At 36.3% G+C, this 22,651-nt stretch overlaps 1 protein-coding gene and 1 long non-coding RNA gene across 3 annotated transcripts in view; one reads left to right on the top strand and one right to left on the bottom strand.

Moving 5' to 3' along the window:
- LOC111330786 (uncharacterized) overlaps positions 1-21,867 on the bottom strand; it is a 32,513-nt gene extending 10,646 nt beyond the window's left edge. The window contains exons 1-31 of one of the 2 annotated variants that reach the window (XM_088762171.1): positions 21,558-21,867; positions 20,733-20,819; positions 20,573-20,640; positions 19,477-19,587; positions 18,478-18,550; positions 17,154-17,221; positions 16,829-16,951; positions 14,634-14,837; positions 14,014-14,103; positions 12,750-12,872; positions 11,875-11,940; positions 10,997-11,314; positions 10,250-10,318; positions 9,700-9,774; positions 9,334-9,414; positions 8,833-8,888; positions 8,588-8,684; positions 7,644-7,770; positions 7,192-7,247; positions 6,663-6,811; positions 6,248-6,311; positions 5,558-5,661; positions 5,210-5,276; positions 4,970-5,085; positions 3,501-3,575; positions 3,285-3,345; positions 2,965-2,997; positions 2,282-2,554; positions 1,652-1,676; positions 1,123-1,235; positions 852-920 (exon numbers count right to left, since the gene is read on the bottom strand). In XM_088762171.1, coding sequence (XP_088618297.1) covers positions 852-920; positions 1,123-1,235; positions 1,652-1,676; positions 2,282-2,554; positions 2,965-2,997; positions 3,285-3,345; positions 3,501-3,575; positions 4,970-5,085; positions 5,210-5,276; positions 5,558-5,661; positions 6,248-6,311; positions 6,663-6,811; positions 7,192-7,247; positions 7,644-7,770; positions 8,588-8,684; positions 8,833-8,888; positions 9,334-9,414; positions 9,700-9,774; positions 10,250-10,318; positions 10,997-11,314; positions 11,875-11,940; positions 12,750-12,872; positions 14,014-14,103; positions 14,634-14,837; positions 16,829-16,951; positions 17,154-17,221; positions 18,478-18,550; positions 19,477-19,587; positions 20,573-20,640; positions 20,733-20,819; positions 21,558-21,672 — 3,156 coding nt within the window. In that variant the 5' untranslated portion in view covers positions 21,673-21,867. The remainder of the gene's footprint in view (positions 1-851; positions 921-1,122; positions 1,236-1,651; positions 1,677-2,281; positions 2,555-2,964; positions 2,998-3,284; positions 3,346-3,500; positions 3,576-4,969; positions 5,086-5,209; positions 5,277-5,557; positions 5,662-6,247; positions 6,312-6,662; positions 6,812-7,191; positions 7,248-7,643; positions 7,771-8,587; positions 8,685-8,832; positions 8,889-9,333; positions 9,415-9,699; positions 9,775-10,249; positions 10,319-10,996; positions 11,315-11,874; positions 11,941-12,749; positions 12,873-14,013; positions 14,104-14,633; positions 14,838-16,828; positions 16,952-17,153; positions 17,222-18,477; positions 18,551-19,476; positions 19,588-20,572; positions 20,641-20,732; positions 20,820-21,557) is intronic. The other variant, XM_088762172.1, reaches the window with a different exon arrangement.
- Positions 13,259-15,063, top strand: LOC148729772 (uncharacterized). Its single transcript, XR_016002122.1, has 2 exons — positions 13,259-14,118; positions 14,667-15,063. It is a non-coding gene; the product is annotated as an uncharacterized LOC148729772 (long non-coding RNA).
- Positions 21,868-22,651: the final 784 nt, after the last annotated feature.

Raw genomic sequence — 22,651 nt, 5'->3', positions numbered from 1 at the left:
ATTGATTGATTGATTGATTGATTGATTGATGTTATCTTGTTGGCATCACTAGAACAATTATGGTATACGGCAATTACAGAGCAATGCTAAAAATATAACACGGCTAATAAAACAAGGTTCATTGAGAGAGATAGATCATAAAATTGAGTTCTTTATTGAGTTCTAAATTAATAAGCCCCCCTCTAATAAGCCCCCCTCTAATAAGCCCCCCTCTAATAAGCCTCCCCTCTAATAAGCCCCCCTATAATAAGCCTCCCCTCTAATAAGTCCCCCCTCTAATAAGCCTCCCCTCTAATAAGCCCCCCTCTAATAAGCCCTCCCTCTAATAAGCCTCCCCTCTGATAAGCCCCCCCTCTAATAAGCCCCCTCTAATAAGCCCCCCCTCTAATAAGCCTCCCCTCTAATAAGCCCCCTCTCTAATAAGCCTCCCCTCTAATAAGCCCCCCTCTAATAAGCCCCCCTCTAATAAGCCCCCCTCTAATAAGCCCCCCTCTAATAAGCCCCCCTCTAATAAGCCTCCCCTCTAATAAGCCCCCCCTCTAATAAGCCTCCCCTCTAATAAGCCCCCCTCTAATAAGCCTCCCCTCTACTAAGCCTCCCCTTTTAATTAATAAGCCACCCCTCCCAGGTACCTGAAATAAATAAGCTCCCCTCTATTAAGCCCCCCTCTGATAAGCCCCCTCCCAAGTACCTGAAATAAATAAGCCCCCCTCTATTAAGCCCCCCCCCTCCCAAGTACCTGAAATAAATAAGCCCCCCAGGGGGCTTATTAGAGGATTTATGGTATAAGTTTGAAACTGTGATTTTTAACATCAAGCCAATAACATTAGTGGCAAAAATTTCCCACTCACCATGTAATATCTAAATAAGTGTGGACTTCTTCCCCAGTTGAAAATTTTCTGGTCTTCTGTGATAGCCAGCTGAAAACAGAATATTCATCATTACCTAATCATAAATCTGAAAACTTTACTATTACTATTAATATTATTTAATATTAATACTTTTTGAAGTTCTGGAGAGAAAATACTCTTTAAGAAATGTTTTCCTCAGCTTAAGAAAGTATCAAAACTGGTGCAAAAACTGAAAAAAAAAAAAGTAAGAAAATTTGGCAAAACTACTTACAGTTTCAAATGATCCACAACAAATCAAGTAAAGTTTCTCATTCTTCAAAGTGTCTACAAGCACTGGAAGTGTCTGCTTACTGTTGGTTCCCAGTCCTAACTGACCATACAGTCCTAAGTACAACAAACACCACAAGATACATACCTAAATGTTTTTACAAAATCAGAGACAACTAACCTAAAGATCAATATGGGATTAAGATGAGCCAGGTAGTTTTGGAGAGCACAATGCATGTAGAGACAAAACGTGTCCAACTACATGGATTTGTAATTTATACTCAGCCTAAACCATAAAATAAACTTGATGTCAAATAATACCAGCTGATCACTGGGAGAGTATTGAATTATAACACTGCTTAAAATTCAACATAGGGTTTTGCTCAATTTCCTCTGTTAATCTCCAAAGTTGAAATTTCTGAAAAATACCTTACAGCCTGTATGTTTCCAAAATGACCACAATACAAACCAATTTGAAACAAAATTACAAGTAAAAGGAACTTTCTGTTAACTGTATGACTGTGTTTTCATACCTCCTCCAAATGTGAGGATTTGTCCCTGAAAAAGGAAATGATTTAAACAGGGTTGGAAAACATTGCCTCTCTTCCAGTAATAAATAGGTAAGGCCATTTTCGATATATTAAAATTCTAACATGGTTACCAGGCTAGGGGGAATAAATCAAAAGAAATTAATCATTCATTCCCCAACCTCCATGTGATTTCTTTTGTTTTTTTCCCCTAAGCCTCTGAACCAAGTTTGAATTTTTAATGTAACAAAAATGGCTTATTCAAGTGTATGGCTCTTCCTTGATGTGGGCCTTATCAAGTTCTTTCATAGCAACAGTCTTTAGTCTCATAACCCAGGTTCGTAAAACTTAGGTCAAAATATAATGTTTGGTCAGGACACAAAACTCACTAGGTGGGAGACCTGGTTAACCACCAGTTTGTGTGCTGAAGAATATTGCTAGGACTTTGTGTTTCATTTGTTCAAAAAGAAGTGATACTTATTAAGTTTTTCCTCTTTAAATTAAGTTTTTCCACTTTAAATTAATATGCTCCCCTCTCAGCCACCCCCCCAAAGTACCCCTGGGGGGGGGGCTTATTAGAGGATTTATGGTATTCAGGTGCAGATTGTATTAACTTTGTAACAAACCAAAACCAACCTGAGCTGTAAGTACTGCACTGTGTGAATACCCAGCAGCTAGTTTGGTCACTTGATACTCATCAAGTGCTTGCACATGAGTTGGCAGGAGTGCATCTTCAATACTACCCACTCCTAACTGTCCATGGACTCCCCATCCCCATGACCACACCCGGTGATCTGCTGACAGAGCCATGGAGTGATAATATCCACACATAACTGCTATACATTTCTTGTCCGATAGCTCGGTAATGTAGACAGGCCTTGTCTGTTGCTGTGTGTCTCCTTGGCCAAGCTTTCATCAAAATAACGCAACATTGTAAATTAAAAAAAATTATCATGTGAATCAGGAAATTATTTCTAAATGCATTATCTGATTCAAAGATGTTGTGATCAAAGTTGAAAACTACCACCTCAGAAATGGCATTCAGGTAGGGCTCTGCCTTTTTATCCTTCAAGTCCCTATAATAATATCCATAGAATTATTACCCAGTAAACAGGTAATGAGATACTCAAACTTATCATGTAGAAATTGCTATCTTGATCTAACATCAAATTCTTGTAACTAATTTACAAGGAAATGTGCAGCATTTAGAGTGGAGAATTAATGATCAGACCTCGGAAGATAAAGGATTAAAACCAAAAGGAACATCTTGCAAGGATGCTGATAATATTTGTATTAATTGATAAAGTTGTATTTCTTACCTGTCCATACTCTGATGATCCCCAAGAATACACCTATGTGAGGGAAAATAATCAAATTAATCCCTGACCCATACTTCTTGCCAGCTGCCCTCATGTCAATGAATCAAAATGTATCACATTTTACTTAGAACATAGATCATGGTTAATGGTTCCTGCTTAAAATGAGAGCAGCTCTTCATACAAGTCTGCTGGGAATGTTCAGCCCGGCTACATACTACTCACTTTGAAATTTCAACTCTCTTGCTGAGATGAATAAGCTAAACCTCTTATCTTGATCTTCTTGAGAGCTAGCAACATGTTAATTAACTATGATTGCTTACCCCATCACTGCAGAGAGCCAACGTATGTTCCATTCCACAAGCCACTGACAACACGTTAATCCTAAAACAAACAAAATAATTATACTCAGTCAGTCAATAGGTATTTGCAACTAACATTAAAACAATTAAAAAACACAATGAGAAAGATAAAAAATTGTTTCTGTAGCATCTCAAAATATTCTGAAAAACTAAATCTCACTCATATAAAACCTGAACCTGTGCATGTGGAGAATTTCAACTCGAAAAGGAACGGATTTTCCTTCTTCCTCAATTAAATCTCCATGACCCAATCTGCAGCAAAAAATTTCAAAGATTAATTGTTTGTTCATACTCTGCAAGATCTAATTAATCAGCACCATAAAAGCAGAACTGGTAAATTCTAGAACATAGAAAAATGCACTGGGTGAGGTGACCTGGTTTAGCCAGCAAATACCAACCAGACTACGAGGCTACATTCCCAATCAACCTGTGCCACAGCCTAAGAATCTTCATTCCATTTAATATAATTATTAAAAAACCCTACTTAATGTACATTATTAACCAAGCGCGAGGGCCATACTGGGAGAATATCGGCCCGAGGTCTTGACAGTATGGACCGAGCGCAGCGAGGTCCATACAAAAAAGACCGAAGGTTGATATTCTTCCAGTACGGTCCCGAGCAAGCTTGGTTAATAAGAGATCTATTATACGACTGAAGTTCAAAGGGACACAAGTGCGGTATCATTTGGGACCATTCGGGACAGTGCCCAGTCCAATACTGAGAGAATATTGACCAGCAATAGAGCATTTTGATTGGTTGATTTTAGTTATTAGCCCTCTGACTGCCTGAGTCGTGTAATAACATCCCATTATTAATTGGGAACCATAAACTTAATCGATCTTGTTCCCTAAAAAAAGTGGGAGTCCAATCCTGTGATCACCTAATTATATAATTATATCTGAATTTACAAATACTGTAACAGTAACCTTAGAAAGATGTTAAATTTCATCTTAAGTCACAAGTGTGGGACAATGAAAAAATTCTAAGTCCCTATGACAAATCGAACCTTAGACCTTCGGATTCCGTGCTCCAATGCTCTAGCATTGAGCCACTGAGACTCTATGGTGAGCAAGGTCTATTATGAAGTTCATATAATTATGACACGCGTCCTGCATTATACTGCTAGGATCAGCAATATTTAACAATTATTCCATGAGTGCGCGTTGGATATGAGACGATGGATAGCCAACGAGGCGCATAGCGCCTCGTTGGCTATAATCATCTCATATCCAACAAGCGCAAGTGGAATAATTGTTTTATTAAAAACGTTAAATTGAATTATTAAATTTTATTAAATTGTTAGCTTCCTTTTAAATTTAAGCTGACACATACACTTGCCATGTTTGTAGATTATGGTAAATTATTGGCTGATATACCATAATGGCTTAGCCAATAAAAAGTCTTGAACTGCATTATCCAATGATCTAGTTTTTAATAATTTTCAATATTGACAATACAAGCACATACACAATGATAAGTTAACATTTGGCAGACTTTCATTGTCTAAAATATAATATTCAATTCTTCAGAGATGTTTTTGGCAACACATAATGTACCTTATTTGTGTACGATCCTTGCAGTAAAGAGCACCATTTAAGCAATAGTGAAAATCAGACCTGAAAAAATTCAGGCCTGTACATTGTACCTTCCTTTTTGCGACCTTCCCCATGTGTAAACATCTCCTGATGAACTAACAACAGCTGTGTGTTGTTGACCACAGGACAACCTGACAGGCCTGCACAGGAACTCCACTGTACTTTCCTATTATGAACAGAAACAGTGATAATGATATCATTACATGGTCTGAATGGAAAATCCAAAGTGCCATAGAATGTACTTCACTATCAACCACAATTTGAGAGCTTTTATTAACACTTGAAATTACCCTCTTCCTTCCTGGACCATTTTCAGAAGCTTGGTCTCCACCAGTAATGCACTTTAATGCTGCAACTCTGGACACAGACAACAGAAAAAAGTATCAATTACACTATCCTTGTTTCAAAGACATCTGCAATAAAAAAACATCTTATTTGAAGAAACTGGGCTTGGTTAGATGGCTCCTAGCCAACACAGAATAATTTTTTTGAAAAATGCCATCTCTCTCAAAGAACTGGAGATGCAAGCTAAATCAATTTGGAAGTACATGAATTTTGCCGGCAGCCTTCTACTTTTGACATATCTCCCAGTCCTCAATATATAAAATTATACAAGATAAATAACATGGGACACACACCTTGCATCGGCATCCAACTTATCATCTCTGAGATGATTTAAAACCAAAAGACAACATAAAAACAGCTCAATCAGATCATGCAGGGAAGGTTGCTTATGATCCTCCTATATCACCAAAAGTGAACAATTCAACATTTATTTAAAAAAGTTTGCAGGAAGTAAGTTAAATGAATCTTTTGACTCTTCCTTATCTTGTCCCAGTTAAGTGTATAGTATTCATAACAACAGTTTATCATGTTCCCCTACCCCCACCCCCCCTGCCAACTCTCATTCACTTCCACTAAAACTTCCACTATAATCACTGAAAAAAAGTTTCATCCTTTGGAGATTTCAATGATTCTCGTTTTGTGAACTAAGTTAAGAGTGACATAAAATTTAGTTTAAGCGAAAGTTGCTTACAACATCGTTGGCCGTTAATTGTAAATTGTTATTTTTCCTTTGTCTTGTAACTTTTGAGTCACATGAAGTGTATCATTTTATATCCGTTTGTTTACACGATCTCACTTGTAATTTGTTTGTACTTTTATTTTAGTTCTCATGGTGTTTGTTTAACAAAGTAAGAAGTTGAATAAATTTTTACAGACATCAGTTTGTGAATGTTGTGATCACTGGAGCAATATGTGTGGATAACTTAATAAATGAAATAATATAATTATTGTCTAAGAAAAAAAAAAACCAAACTCATGCAGACCTGTCCGAAGCTGGCAGTACTTTCAAGAGAAATTACTGAGCTGATTGAGCTTCCAGATGCAGTTCTGAAATTAAATGAAAGTGAAATATCCTTATCAATGTAAACCCTTATCATAATTATTACCACTGGCAATAACCACTGTCACCATCACAATCTTATACCATTCATACCTGTATTTCACAACTGCTAACATCTGATGGTAGTATGCATTACAACTGATGCATGGCAAAATGTAAATCACAATCTGTTCATAGGCATAATTATTTATCATTAATCTTATCTGAAAGTTCCCTGAGAACACCTTCAAAGCCTTTTATTTGTTGGATTTAGTTGTTATTCCCTCTTGACACTGACAGTTAGTGCAATTTAAATTTCTGATTAAGCTTGGTCTTTACAAATAATGACAAATTCTTACCTTTGCCTTGGAGGTCTCACTTTACTTGCCAAGGATCTAAATGAAGGACGAGATGGGTCCAGAACTCGAGCAATGTGCACCAAGCTTTCTTCATTCAATGAAGTCAGATGACAAAGAAGGAACTTCGTATGACTTAAAATAGTTTCAGGCTACAAAGGAAGGCACAAAAAATTGGTTTAACTCCCATGAGTGACGAGACAGAACTTAATTCTCCTTACAACATCAATATGATATCAAGCAGATGAATAACGAGAATAATGAAAAATATCAATGAGGGGATTATTAGTTGATCTAATACCAAATTCTTTAAAGTTACACTATAGGAAAAGAATAGCAAACAGTATGGAGAATTTATTTACTAATTAATGCATTCTTGGGAGGGAAAGGGTTACTGAAGAACCAATAAAAATGCAAGCATTCAGTTGAAACTTTCCTCTTATCTTCAAGACATAGCTGAACCTCAAAACAAAAAGTACATGGAGGAAATTTAGGCAGATTATACCTATGAAATAATTTTCACTCACAGTACCTTAGACAACAGAAATGATACTGCGTCCTTAGGATCCATACACTGTATAAAAGCACCTGTTATCCGCATACAAGGTAAGTATGAATTAAAAATCACTACAAAACAAAAATAAATTACCACCTTTTCTTCTTTATTTGTTTTTTGCTGAGCTGGCATCTACTGCTTTAAGGATGAACCTTGTACAGTACATATATATTAAATTGTCAATGATGATGGTATGAAAAATAATAGTCAAAGCCTTTTAGTTTTACAATTATAAAATAAACAAATTTTTATCAAAAAATTCATGTCAGTATCTTTCCAAAAAAATTTGACCTCTTTCAATTTTAAAAAGAGAATTCTGAACAGGTCAACTAAACAGAACACTGTGCAAAATCATCTCATGAATGCCCCTTGATTGAACTTTTTAATAAAGTACCGTGCAGATGATTGCACAATCATGTCTTTCTCACCATTCGCACTTCTGCCGATAATATCAGTGAATCCTCTGGATGCCAACTTGCCCTGAAGTTCACAAGAAAGATGAAACTGTCCTTTCTGTGCAAGCATGTCTAGAGTTTTAGCCATGAGACCTCTTGCCTGTGAAAGAAAATCAACTGATTGAGATTCAATTCATGCAGCCTTTCCACTAAGATTATCTTGCATTTTGCAACGTTATGCAATACAGCCAAAACCCATAACAAACTGTGAATTATCATTGAAACTTCAAGCTGAAGTTACTTTCCATGATCTCATTTAGAGGGCTTCACAAGTCTCAAGTGTCTCCATAGGCTTTGAAGTTAGTGAAATGTTCTCCGGAAGCAGCTGCATTTTTGCAGGCTTCTGGTTTTTGAAGCACAGCCTAGCTACTTTAAACCAACAAAGCAGTGAACACTATAGTCTTGTTCTGAAATAAATATTTACCTTTGCCTGCACCTAGTGTTTTTTTTTAGCTGGTCTTTAAAAAAAAAAAACCTCCAGAGAATGCTACAATCTAGTATCTGCCTGGTCAGAAGTGACTGGCTGGGACAAATGAAGAAATAAAGGGAGTGGCAGGCTAGATAAGTGAAGCAAGACATTTACCCTTTGTTTCCTAAGAGTGACTGGCACCTAATTTCTCCTTACAATATCACCCCTGAATTATACAAGAAGGTCACAAGAATAAAGGAAATGATCACCAATTAAAGAAGCTTTTGATTGTTAAACAATTTCTCCTTGTCAGCACCTTAGAAAATGTAAAGAGAACAGTATGGAGAATATGCATACTGATGTTAGGGTGTAAAGGGTTATTTTTGTGGCCATAAATTCCAAATTGATAAATGGGTGGGGTGGGGCGGGGAATTGGACATGAAAAGCATTTGCAAGTGTGCAGTCCAGATCAGCTCACTGATCCCCTCTCCCTCCCTGCCTCACTAACCTTAGCTACATCAAACATGAAGTTCTTGAGACCATATGCTGACAGCTGATCTAAGGCAGTGAGCTCATCATAGTCAAAATTATCATTCAGGAATTGGCTGATGGAGACATAAAGATGTTAAAAAATAAAGTATATTGATCAATAGATGAACTCGTGCTGTTTAATTAATTTATAACTTACAGTCATTAATTATACTAAGGAAAGTATTAAAAAAACGCAATTCATTTTATGACTGAGGCCCATACCTGAATGCTTCAGAGAGTGTATGTTGCTGAACTGTATTTCCACTATTATACAAAACCTGCAAATAAAATTAAAGTGATGTTACAATAATAATAATAATAATAATAATAATAATATAATAATAATAACACCTTTATTTAAACACGATATGTTTCAAAGCTGAACAGATTGAGGGGTCGTGTGCAAATCAAATAAACTTCTATATTAAATAAATTCAAATGATGGTTTTGAGGAGAGGGGAAAACTGGAGTACCCGGAGAAAAACCTCTTGGAGCAGAGTAGAGAACCAACAAACTCAATCCACTTATGACACCGGGTCTGGCAATTGAACCCAGGACACATTGGTGGAAGGCGAGCGCTCTCACCACTATGCCAACCCTGCTCATTTTGAAGTCTGTTGTTTCAGTAAAAATAAATGAGGCTAACCAGAGCTAATTAACACTAATAACACAGGGTAAAACACCTTAATAAGGATTTTCTAAAATGTATTGCTTAACAAGAACCTGTTGTATAAAGCAGAAGAGCGTAAGATTGGATAGCCGTTTCCTCTCTGCAATGTGAACATCACTGTGTTTACTGAGTGCCTTGAAAAGCAAAGAAAAGGTATGTTCACATTTTGTATTAATTTTGATGATATTCCGTCAAACATTTTACATCTAACATTTTTATTAGTGTTACCTTGAATGAAAAAAAAGAAACCTCTTTTAATTTGTAAACACAAACTCACTTCTACCCTTCAAGTGTTATGTACCATGGAAAAATGACATATTAAGTCAATGGACAAAATCTTTTCAATGAAATACCTGAACTTAAGTTGACTTATTTCTATAAAAAAAATTAAAATACTAGAGGAAAGTATTTATCATTACCTGTCTGAGATAAGCAAGGATGTCTGAAACCCTGCCATGTTTTGCAAATTGAGCAACACGTCTCTCAAATGAGCACTAAACAGAGAAGAAAAACTTCCACATTACATTTCAATTTGTACTTAGTTCTTATTAACCGAGCGGGAAGTCTGTATGGGAGAATCTTGACCGAGGTCGCCAGAACAGACTGAATGCAGTGAGGTCTGTACCAGCGACCATGGTCAAGATTCTCCCATACAGACTGACCTAGCTCAGTTAATAAGATGTTTATTGTTGTGTCTCATAATTATGCCAATTTTTTATATTCTTTGTACCTTTATTTTCTAGACCGGTCTAGATGCCGGTCTAGATGGGAAAATCTAGACCGCTTTCAATATTGATTTCAGCCAATCAAATTCGTGAATTCAGTAGTTCTCAGTCCTTGTGAGACACAGCCATATAATAATTTTGTTTATTAATAAGTAGTGAACAATGATATTGTTAATCGTCCTGGGTGGAGTAGGAAACCATGCTACTAGAGATCGATCAGTCATACTCTGCTTTCGCCACTTACCTTGGATAAGTGGTACAGTTCTAACGCATGTTCAAACTTTTCATTTTTCAATGCCTCATCACCAGCCATCTGAAAAAAAATATAACTAATTGCCACCATGAATTACTATAATTATAATAATTATACTGTACAGTAATTGAATTTCAAGAGACACACATTACACAAAAAACAAATCAAAACACTATAGCATTGAAGGATAGGTGCTGTGAAGGCCACAACGAAGGAGAATATTGACCCCTTAACAGAAAGGACATCACCAAGGCAACTGAACCAAAGCCCACCTATAAGTACCAGTTCATACAACACCAACCAACAGGGTGGAACAAACACAAGAAAGCAAATACAGCAAAAGTACATGTCAACGCTTTTGCAAAGCTCCCAAAGGCCTCCCACATCCCATTAAAGAAACCACTGACTGCATTAATTTTACTTGGTAACAGTCTCACACCCTAGCCACAAGATGTTGATCTTTGAAATCTGAATCTGTAAAATTAATAATTCTAAAGCACTATTAAACCTTTTAATACCCATGAGTGACCAAGACAGAATTTCTCCTTTACAATATCAATACATCATCAAGCAGACAAGTGATGAGAATAAAGAAAAATATCAATTAGGGGATTATTAGTTGATCAGATATCAAACTCTCTGAACTATCATGATGAGTATTGTCTGGCAAACAGTAAGAAGAATTGCTAATGAGATCCTACAAGTGAAAGGGTTAAAGGATGAAAACAATGCACACACCTCATACAACTTGTTCACATCAAGGCCTGTGGTGATGGCAAGCACATCGGCGGCTGATGTGTCAGCACTATTTACAGCTAGCTCGAGAAACAATTTCTCAGGTGACATTTTTGGCCTGCATTTAAAAACACCAGATGTTGTGACCAGTATCGCACCATCCACAGTGTTTGACATCCCAGAGGAACAGTCTGACGCATGTGAATGATCAAGATCATCAAGAACAATGGCACTCTCCACCTGTTCTGAGTGTTGAAACATGGCCACCATTTTTTCACCAGGTGGTAACACAAAGGTTTGGATGATGCTTGACTCTGTCTTCTGTAGAAAAATTTCAAAATAAAAATAAGTATCACCTCCTGATTATCTTAGCTTGGGAAAATACCAGCAGTTTGAACAACCCACTCCGTTAAACAATATTTTGCTCTGACTTGTAGCATTTCAGTAACATGCAGCTTTCAACAAAGTTTAACTTACTATGGATATCATATAATAATTTATAAAGCCTGAAAAACAAAATTCAGGCCTGCTTAAGCAGTTAAAAAAAGTACAAATAATTATGGTCTGTACAGGCCTGAATTTTTTTTTTTTTTTTCAGGCTTTATAATTTCACTACAGCTTGAGAACTGTTTATTACTGCAAAAGTCACTCTCATTTTCATTATTTTAGTTGTTATTGAAGAGAAAGCCTGTATCAATAAATTGAAATAATCGAAAGTTTAGTTCTAATGCAGAAATAATTCTTCATGAGTTTTTCTTAATCAATTACTAGGTAATTTATATATTAAGTAATTGCAAAATTCTGTATAATACACAAAATCGACATTGCCAAGGATATCAATGATCGTGATCTATCAAAAGTCAGACATCACTGTTCTGTACCTGATGGGGTTTTGGTACTGAAAGGGAGGTTTCCGCAAGCTGACTGGACTGGATGTTAAACAAAGTCTACAAACATACAAACAATACAGTATCTTATATGACAAATACTCTGTCACCTTAGCTTGCAATAAGGTTCATTAACTGATTAGTTTACATGGTCAAAGTCTTCCCTTTTTTAAAAACAAAAAGTTGTCAAAATGAAAAGTTCAAATCAGTAGAGCAAACATTTTACCTGATGAAATTTAAAGATTTCCATATCACGTAAAGTCGTTAAAAAAAAGGTACTAAAGGTAGTTTAAAGTTTTACTGATGAATTACACCTAAAAAAGGAGAAAACACTTAGACTGCTAGTTTTAGACACTAGAGTCCTATTTGGACACTAGTGTCTGATTTAGACACTGATGTCCAATTTTAGACTCTAATGTCCAATTTTGAAGTCCAACGTCAAATTTTAGACACAGTTGCCCAAATTTAGATGATAGTGTCCAATTTGAACAGTATTGTCTTGTCTTTGACACAAGTGTCCCCTTATAGACAGTCAATACTGCTCAATTTTAGATGTATAGTGTTTAAAATATGATTTATAAGTGTCAGATTTTAGACAGCCATGTCTAAAAAAATTTTAGACATCAGTGTCTGATGTTAAACACTAAAATTAATACTTTCCAACACTGGTGTCTAAAATGCAGTTTACACACTAGTGTCCTTTTAGAAGATGGGGGGGGGGGGGGGGAAAGGTTATAAACAAAGTGTAATGGGAAAGTGTGAGAATCAGATATTAAGTCAAATTAATGTCCTCGTTCACTCTTTCAGCAAGTTGATGAGCCAGTTTAAATGAATGCACTATCATTAAGTATGCAATCCATCTTTATTACCTCTTCTGACTGTTCTTGGTGAGTAATGGTAAATATAACTCTATCAGTTAATAAAACATTGGATGTTCCACAAGGAAGTTGATACACAAACATTGGCAGGTTCTCTACATCAGTGTCATATACCTAGTATGTAAAAACAAAAACCATCCTGTAACTATAACAAGCGGTAATTTTAGATTAATGTCTGTAAGAGTCCCCTAATTTCCACAACCAGAACTTATCCCAGCTTCTACAGAACAAGATGAGTTTCCACCTTCTCTAGAATGGGACTCTAAATTCATCACAGCCCTTGTTCCCTCCACCCCCCCCCCCCTAAGTTATTCCTTGGAGCAGGTTTCCTTTGACTGCTAATTTCCACAACCAGAACTTATCCCAGCTTCTACAGAACAAGACGAGTTTCCACCTTCTCTAGAATGGGATTCTAATCCATCACAACCCTTGCTCCCCCCCCCTAAGTTATTCCTTGGAGCAGGTTTCCTTTGACTGCTAAGGTTGATTAGTATCTGGAGAGAACTTATAGGTAAATTTTGGAACCAGTGGTCTGAAATCTATAGCTATATTCCTGGCTGTGCTCTAAGGAAAATTGAATGGAGCCTGGCCAGTGCTCTGAAACTGTGAAATCCAGGGTGCCCGGCATATGCTTTGTGTGGAAAAACCAAAACTCCTGAGTTGCCCAAAAGCAATTATAACATACCCAAAGTAAAGCGCGCGCTCTGATTGGTCAATTTAGCGTCCCCCATTATCCCATGGGTGTACGCTGCTGACGTGAGCAAATCCAAAGACTATTTTTCTGCACGCGATTGTTTTTTCTGGTCACGTAAGATTTGTTAAATAAAAGGGAACTCTTTCGCTACAATGTATCAATGTTATGTTATAAAACAAATGGTAAACACCACAGCGTACACTATTGAGTTACGGATGCACTTGGGAGGTTTGCTAAGCACTCAAGAAGCTAGAGTCGCTCTCGGCTATCGCCTCGAGCAACTCTTACGCCTCTTTCATGCTTAGCAACTTCCCGTGTGTATCCATAACTCAATAGTGTATGCTGTGGTGTTTACCATTTGTTAAAAGTAAGGTGCCAACTGTGGGCCACCGGGTGCTGCTAGATCACATCCTTGATATTATTTCAACTATCAAGATTATCAATAGTCAATGCATGTGTGTTTGATTGCCCAAAAGGAACTATAAGCACACTAACTGTAACAGTTAATAAGTATTTCACTTATTTGCCAATAAATTGAAATTAGATCTGTAAAGCATTTACCTCCAGAATGTCTTTCTTTTTGTTCTCAGCTCCAATAAACACCTGATTTCTAGCATACTGCACTGAGAACTGAATAGCACCAGCTGAGGACTGTGAAATCAAAAAGTAAAACTTTCTAGTTCTTAGCTCTTATATAATGACTCAAAAATTATGAGAAAAATCAAGAATCCTGTAGAAGCATGAATTTTTTTGAGGCTTCTTCTCTGCAATTGCTAAAATTGTAGTCCACTTATGAAGACCAATTCTTTGCTTGATTTTCATCTGTGGGTCACATGAAATTTATTTCATTACGAGTTGTTATTGAAATTCCACTATGGAAAAGAAGAACCCACTAAAATTTTCCTCAAACCAACATATGTGGCTTCATAGCTCAGCTGATAGTGGTGCCTAACTACATGTAGTATCTTGGAAGCACATTAATTTTTTTGCAGATGTCATAGCAAAGCCCAGCACTTTCTCCTTAGTCAGTTTTTATATAACTAAGAGTTGGTCTGCTGTGGGCCTTGAACCATCAACCTCCTGTATGGCAGTCCCCTGCTTAGAACCATGAGCTCACAGATTCACCCTTGAAAGACTAAAAAACGAATAATATTGTTAGTAATCATTCATTTCTTACTTACACTGACTGGCATAGGTTGTATTTTGTCCTGCAGATCTCCTGTTCCACTTAACACACTCTCTATGGGAATGGTCATCTTGTTTAGTGTCTCATAACCCATAGCTGTGGCCTCTGATGAAGGACTTTTTAACTGTTCAAGGCTTGTTTTTTGCATTGACTTGTACTCAAGCTGCATCTGGACTGTGACACCAGACAAAGTGTTGATCTGAAGGCATAAATATGGTGTATTGTTATAGAGCTGGAATTGTTTCCCTAATAGCATTTCATTGTGCAGCTCACTAAATTCAAAAGTCTGTTAGAATTGAACTCTTTCTCAACCTCTATTTGCCTACTAATTAAAACCTGTTTTCTCAGTACACATTGTACATTACAGAACCTCATTTTTTCTGCTTGGATTTATAATTATAGTAAACAGTTTGAGTGGAGTCCAATTCAGTGTGTATTATCATGCAAGTGATTCACAATATCAAACGAGTGTGAAGCAGAAGTCTGATTAATGAGTGGAGTCCAATTCAGTGTGTATTATCATACAAGTGATTCACAATATCAAATGAGTATGAAGCAGAAGTCTGATTAATGAGTGGAGTCCAATTCAGTTTGTATTACCATACAAGTGATTCACAATATCAAACGAGTGTGAAGCAGAAGTCTGATTAATGAGTGGAGTCCAATTCAGTGTGTATTATCATACTTGTAAGTGATTCACAATATCAAACGAGTGTGAAGCAGTAGTCTGATTAATGAGTGGAGTCCAATTCAGTGTGTATTATCATACAAGTGATTCACAATATCAAACGAGTGTGAAGCAGTAGTCTGATTAATGAGTGGAGTCCAATTCAGTGTGTATTATCATACAAGTGATTCACAATATCAAATGAGTATGAAGCAGAAGTCTGATTAATGAGTGGAGTCCAATTCAGTTTGTATTACCATACAAGTGATTCACAATATCAAACGAGTGTGAAGCAGAAGTCTGATTAATGAGTGGAGTCCAATTCAGTGTGTATTATCATACAAGTGATTCACAATATCAAACGAGTGTGAAGCAGAAGTCTGATTAATGAGTGGAGTCCAATTCAGTGTGTATTATCATACAAGTGATTCACAATATCAAACGAGTGTGAAGCAGTAGTCTGATTAATGAGTGGAGTCCAATTCAGTGTGTATTATCATACAAGTGATTCACAATATTAAACGAGTGTGAAGCAGAAGTCTGATTAATGAGTGGAGTCCAATTCAGTGTGTATTATCATACAAGTGATTCACAATATCAAACGAGTGTGAAGCAGAAGTCTGATTAATGAGTGGAGTCCAATTCAGTGTGTATTATCATACAAGTGATTCACAATATCAAACGAGTGTGAAGCAGAAGTCTGATTAATGAGTGGAGTCCAATTCAGTGTGTATTATCATACAAGTGATTCACAATATCAAATGAGTATGAAGCAGAAGTCTGATTAATGAGTGGAGTCCAATTCAGTGTGTATTATCATACAAGTGATTCACAACATCAAATGAGTATGAAGCAGAAGTCTGATTAATGAGTGGAGTCCAATTCAGTTTGTATTACCATACAAGTGATTCACAATATCAAACGAGTGTGAAGCAGAAGTCTGATTAATGAGTGGAGTCCAATTCAGTGTGTATTATCATACAAGTGATTCACAATATCAAACGAGTGTGAAGCAGAAGTCTGATTTTTCAATCACGAGTATGATTACAGACTGAATTGGACAATACGAAGTCCTGTTCATTAATCATAGCCATTACAATTTTCCAAAAAAAAAAAAAAAAAACCAACAAACAAATACATTTAGGGAAAATATCCCTAGTAGAGACAATGTCTTAAGTAATAGAATTCCTCCATTTTGGAAATTCCCCACAAGTGGTTGTTGCTATGGTTAATGCGATCAATCCTGTGATTAGTGGATTCAGCTTAGTGGACTTGACATGATTGGCTGCTTTAACTGTTTGATTACAGGCGTATGACTTCACTACATCAGATTACAACCCTAATGAATGAGAAGTGAAAAACAAAGCAGCTGATGCACCAATCAAATTGGAGGAAATTGTAATTTTAGGGTTATGATTAATATCTAGATCTGAATGGAATTTTCTCACTCCATAACTTATAGTACAGACCCTAAACTCAGTCAGTAAGAGGTACAGATTTATGTTCTATACTGCATTATTTACCAGTAGTGAAGTTGTCTCATGATGTTTATCTTGCATCAACTCCAAGGATTTAATACCCTCCTTCAATTCCACAGAAGCTAACATCAATTTCGATCTTAGATCCACAAACAATATTTCACCAGGCTATAAAAAATTAATAGGACTGGTAATTAGCTACTTGCAAGGAAAAAATCTATATCAGAAAGCTAAGTTAGCATAATGAAGTAAGAACAGTTTCCTAAGCTTCCGAGTTTGAGTTCGGTCGAAGGGGAAAAGGGGGGGGGGGGCTAACTAAGAAGAGATATGAGAAAAGGTAAAAGGCACCTGCCCGCAAAGGCAAACAAACCTCAGTTCCTATGATAGCAATGTGCAAATCATCTACTGTCTTCCACCAAACTAAACCAGATGGAAGCCCTATATAATATAGAAACAATAAGACAACATGCTGTGATTTGACGACGGTTAGTTTCCAAACACCTTACTCGTGTACATTTCTGTTGTTTGTTCCGGTCTAATATCTCTTCGTTGGGTAATGATTATCACTTAATAAGTTTGGTATTTCAACCAGTTTCATTTAAGCACGTACATCAGATATTATGTTTCATACTTCATCACTTGTCATTGCTATAAGTTGCTGTCGACACGACCAATTTAATCCGCTATTAGTTAGCTATCTACAATCATTAGGGGCTACACCAAAGTAAGTTTCCCTTTATTCTACTGTTAACTAAAGATATTTCCTTTCGTTCGGTTCGCACTTTGGTTTATTTCTCACTTTCAGTTCACTTTACAATCGCTTCATCGTTAATTGGGCTAAAGTTACATTTCTCAGAGATACTTTCTACGTTTAGCTTCTACTGTATTTTCTTATAGTTCAAACCACACACACACACACACAGACACAGAGTCATGCACTCAATTCAGCCACTTAAATTCAGCTACAGCCATCAATCTTAACTACGCTATCTTCAAGCCATACTTCGCCACTTTCATCTGTGATTCCACACCGATACCTTTATTCTCATTTGTATTTTGATTATGATCCTCTTTTAAATAAACCGTGATTTACATTGTGCGTTCGAATTGTCTACTCCGCTATATGTCTAGTAACCTTTGGAGGTTACAATGACAAGTAGCATGCAAAGGACATGACACAATTCACTGAAAATATATACATTATCACTCAAAATAGATCATCAAGTGTTCTGGGTTCAAATTGTTGCTGAGCCTTATAATGCTCATTCAAATTCTGTCAAGAAAACCCTGAAAAATGCATGCTGATATTGTACAGGACATCACGGCAGTCTGATAGGGCCACTACACATCAGATAAATATAGTGTGAGGACTTTTAGTATGAATATCCTTGCATTTCCTTTGCCCAAACAAATGTGTTATATAAATAAAAGGGTAAGTTTCTAAAGAAACTGTGGTGCACTACATCTGTGGGAGTAACACGACCATTTTAATTTTACCATCTGAGTTGATAAAGTGACCACCATAAAGAGTTTCAGAGCTGACATTTTGGGCATTAACCCTTCATCTTTTGAAATGTCAGCTTTGAAGCTCTTTATGGTGGCCAATTTACTTATTAATAATCAAATATGTTTGTATGATTGTGTAACAGTGAATAACTGTAATTGTTGATCATTTCATATGGCAATCCCTGTACCTCGTTTATCACTTTTAAAGATGAATGTTACATCATCTATTGGCCAGTGCTGATCAGACATCTCAGAATTACTCTATAGCAATAAAGAGAGAAACAATCAGTCCAACACTAAAAAATTGACTCCATCAAAACAAAATCTGGTAAAATGTTAGAAATAAATTGCAAATTAACCAGTTAATGACCAGAAAATAAAAAAACTTTCCTTAACACCTGCAACTCACTAGCAGATTAAAATAAAAAAAAAAAATATCCTTAAACTTTGATGTACTAAACTGATTAAACCTGGACTCTTCAGTTCACCTTCAAAAAAACATTTTTCCTCCCATAAAGGGGGGCTTTCATGGCAATGGGGTTAGAGTCAGAGTTGAATTCAAAGTAGGGAACATTTATAACCAAAGAGGAAAATCGCAAATCAGTGTCACAAGGAAATTCCTCAGCTCAGTGGAAACAGAGAAAGAAATTCAGTCTAATAATGAAGTCTTTATTCCATCATAAGATAAAACTACATATCTTATGTTACAATGAATTCGGAAAAACTACAACAGAAATCTACATACATATTATGAATTAAAAAGTATGTCATTACAATAAATGGAGCTTAAATATCAACCTATTTAAAAAAGTGTTCATAAAGTGCTGTGCATTAATTTTCGGGCGTGTGCAGCCTTTTTTTTCCTAAGATTATGTACATATATCTTTTGGACATAGTCTGAGAACATTTTCTCATTCTTCCTGCAATTCCATCTTGTGACACCGAGGCTTTGTAATGATCCAGTGAAATCTCAGACCCTTTGCATCGGTTCAGCTTAAGATGCAATCTAGCTTTCTCTAATAATTATCATGAGTAACTACATCATAGGAAGCATTGCTATTCCATCCTAAATTCTGTCTCGCTGATTTTGACTACATTCTATTACCCTGTTCTTCAAATTACAACTTTATATCTTATGTGAAAAGGTGTCTGAACAACTGGCTGGCTCCTGCACTTTTTTGTCTTACCTGTACAATTCCAGCTACTGGTACAATATACAGGGAGCTGTCTACACAAGCACAAACCAACCATGAACCTGATGGGTCAAGAGTTATTATTCTGATAGCTTTTGCAGGATTCTGTCAAGATTTAATCAAGAACTCCAATGAATAAATCTGAAAAATATTTTAACAAACTACAATTTGCAGTGTGAGTTAAAAACAATGCATGGCAAGAAAATTGCAGAAAAACAATGTGATCTCCTTTGCAAACAGGCTATGCTTAACAGAAAACCTTGTACAGCATAAAATTGTGTAAAAACACCACTCTATGTAATTATCATTAATAATACTTCAAAATACTTGTTAATACCCCTTCTTACCATTTCCTTCTTTAGACAGTCACTGTTATTTTCCCTTTGAAATGAAAATCTTTATTTGCAACAGTTGTTATAGCACCATAATATTAACCATTTTAATCACTAACATTTATAAAAGTTCCTGCTGTGTAATTAATTTTTTTTAATTGTTTGTTGAAACTATCAGCTGGTTATCAGTAAGCTGAATTTTGTACATTTGCATAGGATAATGATTATACAAAAATGAAATGTAGCTCTAGTTTCATATCTGTAACCATAGTTAATCGAGGGGATTAACTATGCTGTAACGATAAGCATTGTTTGCTAGTAGCCTTGTTTGAGTGTCAAACTTAAGGGACAAGCACTAATTTTTTTTATAACCTAAGTCAGCTGATGTAACACTTGGTGGCATATATTAGACAAGACTTGGTTTCTTGGCCCATGTACCTAAACAAATTATATTTACTTGCAAGCATATTGTTTCCTCATATCTTGTGGTAAGTTACTAGCACCAAAGAATTAAGAGATTTGTGGACAAGACAATCCTTCTATATAAGTCAAGAGTGAAGTTTTATTCTGCAACACAACCAGCTACAAATTTTGTACTCTGATGCACACACTATGAATAGTCTGTTTTATACATGAAAACTGCATATAATTATAATGTAAATAAAGGACATTGCATCTGGGGAATAACCTTAATATGAAACGGCAGGCTACAACAATACAAAAAGGTGAGGACATAAAAATAAATCTGAAATGTATACCTGATACCAAGAAACTTGCTTTACGATTGAAGCAGCACCCTTCGCCTCAGCACGCAGCAATAAAGATCCTACAAATATAGTTTAAAAAAATGTTAGGTTTGTGATGAAGCAACATTTAATACTTGGTAGTTCTAAGAGTTTTATATTCTCTGAAACTTACCATTACTACAGAGTAACACCATCAAATTGTGTTTGTCATCTTCATGAAACGCAGCTTGTTGGATGGAAGGTAATCGTTTGATGTCATCTACAAGTAATAATATAGATAATGCAGTCAGTTGGTTTGCATATTTAAGAAGAGAGAGCTATCATAAAGCCTTTAATTCCCCAGATCTGATTATGAATTCTCCCCTCTAGCTGCTACACATTTTTCTGTAAGTTGGTTATGAGAATTTGGTGTTCAATCAAGGTAACAACTTCTCCCTGATAAGTTTGAGTATTCTCATTACCTGTTTTCTGGGTAATGTATAGACATTATAAGGAGAAGGTACATGTTAATCACTTCTGGGAGCTAAAGGGTTAACTCCCAAGAGCTGATTGTTGATTCTTCCCCCTAACTGCTACACATTTCCTTGTAAATTGGTTGTGAGAATTTAGTGTTAGATCAAGATAACAACTACCTGATAAGTTTGAGTATTCTCACTAACGGTTTCCTGGAAAATGTATAGATATTTCACATGTCAATCAATTCTCAGAGTCAAAAAGTCAACTTCCCATGACCCAAACCTGACTCAAACCGTCCACGAACGAAAATCGATTTCCCCTGGAAATTCCATCATACATTTAATTGTTAATAACTTTTTACTTAACTGGTAATTCAAAGCCTTGATAACTTAAACTATCTTACACTTCAGACCAAAATAAATTTTCCATGGTTTTCCAATATCATTTATTGTCAATAATTTTTATACATGTTAACGCCAACCCTTGAAAACTATCAATGAAATCAGCTGTTTCATACCGTGCAGAAGACACGGACACTTACCTTTGGAGAACTGCTGAGAAACACGTGGACGAACCCTCAGCAAACAAATTAGCTCGAACAATTCAAACGCCATTTGAGAGCGTTTGCGGTCACCATTCGATGAGGAACTCTGCATCTTCAGGTTCGGGGTTTCATGATCAGCTGATAATTAGGCTGATTTCCAAAAGTTTTGAACAAGAACGGATCAATATATCGGATGAATAGCGGAGAAATCCTCAATGTACTGAAATCTAACGAGTTGATTCCTCGCAAAGTGAAAGGCCTGAGTCTTATCACCGTCTTTAGCCGCCATCTTGAAATAAGAACGAGGAAGACTGGAAACTACTCAAAAGATAGGTTCAAATTTTGTTTTCATTCTCTCTTTGCTATGGCAGCTAGCAGCTCGCGCCCTCGCCCTTCAGCATCGAGCAGTTCAGACGCAGTCACATTGACTATATGCAGCCTGGGTAGAAAAGGGGGCTGGTAAAATATTGACATGAGATCGCTTATTCTGGAAGTCGATTTAAGACAATGCTGGGTGACCGCTGGAATTATTGACGAGGGGTCATGGGGTAAACCTCCTCCCTCAGAAGTTTCAAAATGATTCAATATCTACTAAGAATAAGCTAGTGTATCCAAGTAAATTTTTTAAAAGATGTTTTAAACCCGTCATCTTCCTGAGTATTTCACGTGTTGTTAATTGGGAAGTTCACTACAATAAGGTAAACTGGCTCCCCAAATTGACGATCTTTGCTGGAACAAAATGATGGCTGTCTCTCCATGTCAGTTATAAGAGCTTTTAAATATTTCGTTTTCAGGGAGAAATCAAGAAGGTTTGTGCCCTTTAAGCCCTGAGAGTGACTGAAATCTTATTCCTCCTTAACGTATTGCTGTTGAATCAAACTTAAGGTCTTGAGAATAAGGAAGATGATTACCCACCATGCGGGGAAGCTCTTTAATTGTTGAACAAATTCTCCATGAAGATATTGTATTAGAAATGCATAGGGAACAGTATGGAGAAAATGGATATCAATCTTAGGCTGTAACACTTCAATTCAATCATTAGCTGCCCTTCATCCAATCTGTGAATATCCTTTTCAACGCAGGCCTCTTTT

The sequence above is a fragment of the Stylophora pistillata genome, chromosome 5 (genome assembly GCF_964205215.1).
Source record: "Stylophora pistillata chromosome 5, jaStyPist1.2, whole genome shotgun sequence".
Classification (NCBI taxonomy): domain Eukaryota; kingdom Metazoa; phylum Cnidaria; class Anthozoa; order Scleractinia; family Pocilloporidae; genus Stylophora; species Stylophora pistillata.
The sequence above is the reverse complement of the archived record's forward strand: the minus strand, read 5'-3'. Positions and strand labels throughout refer to the sequence as shown.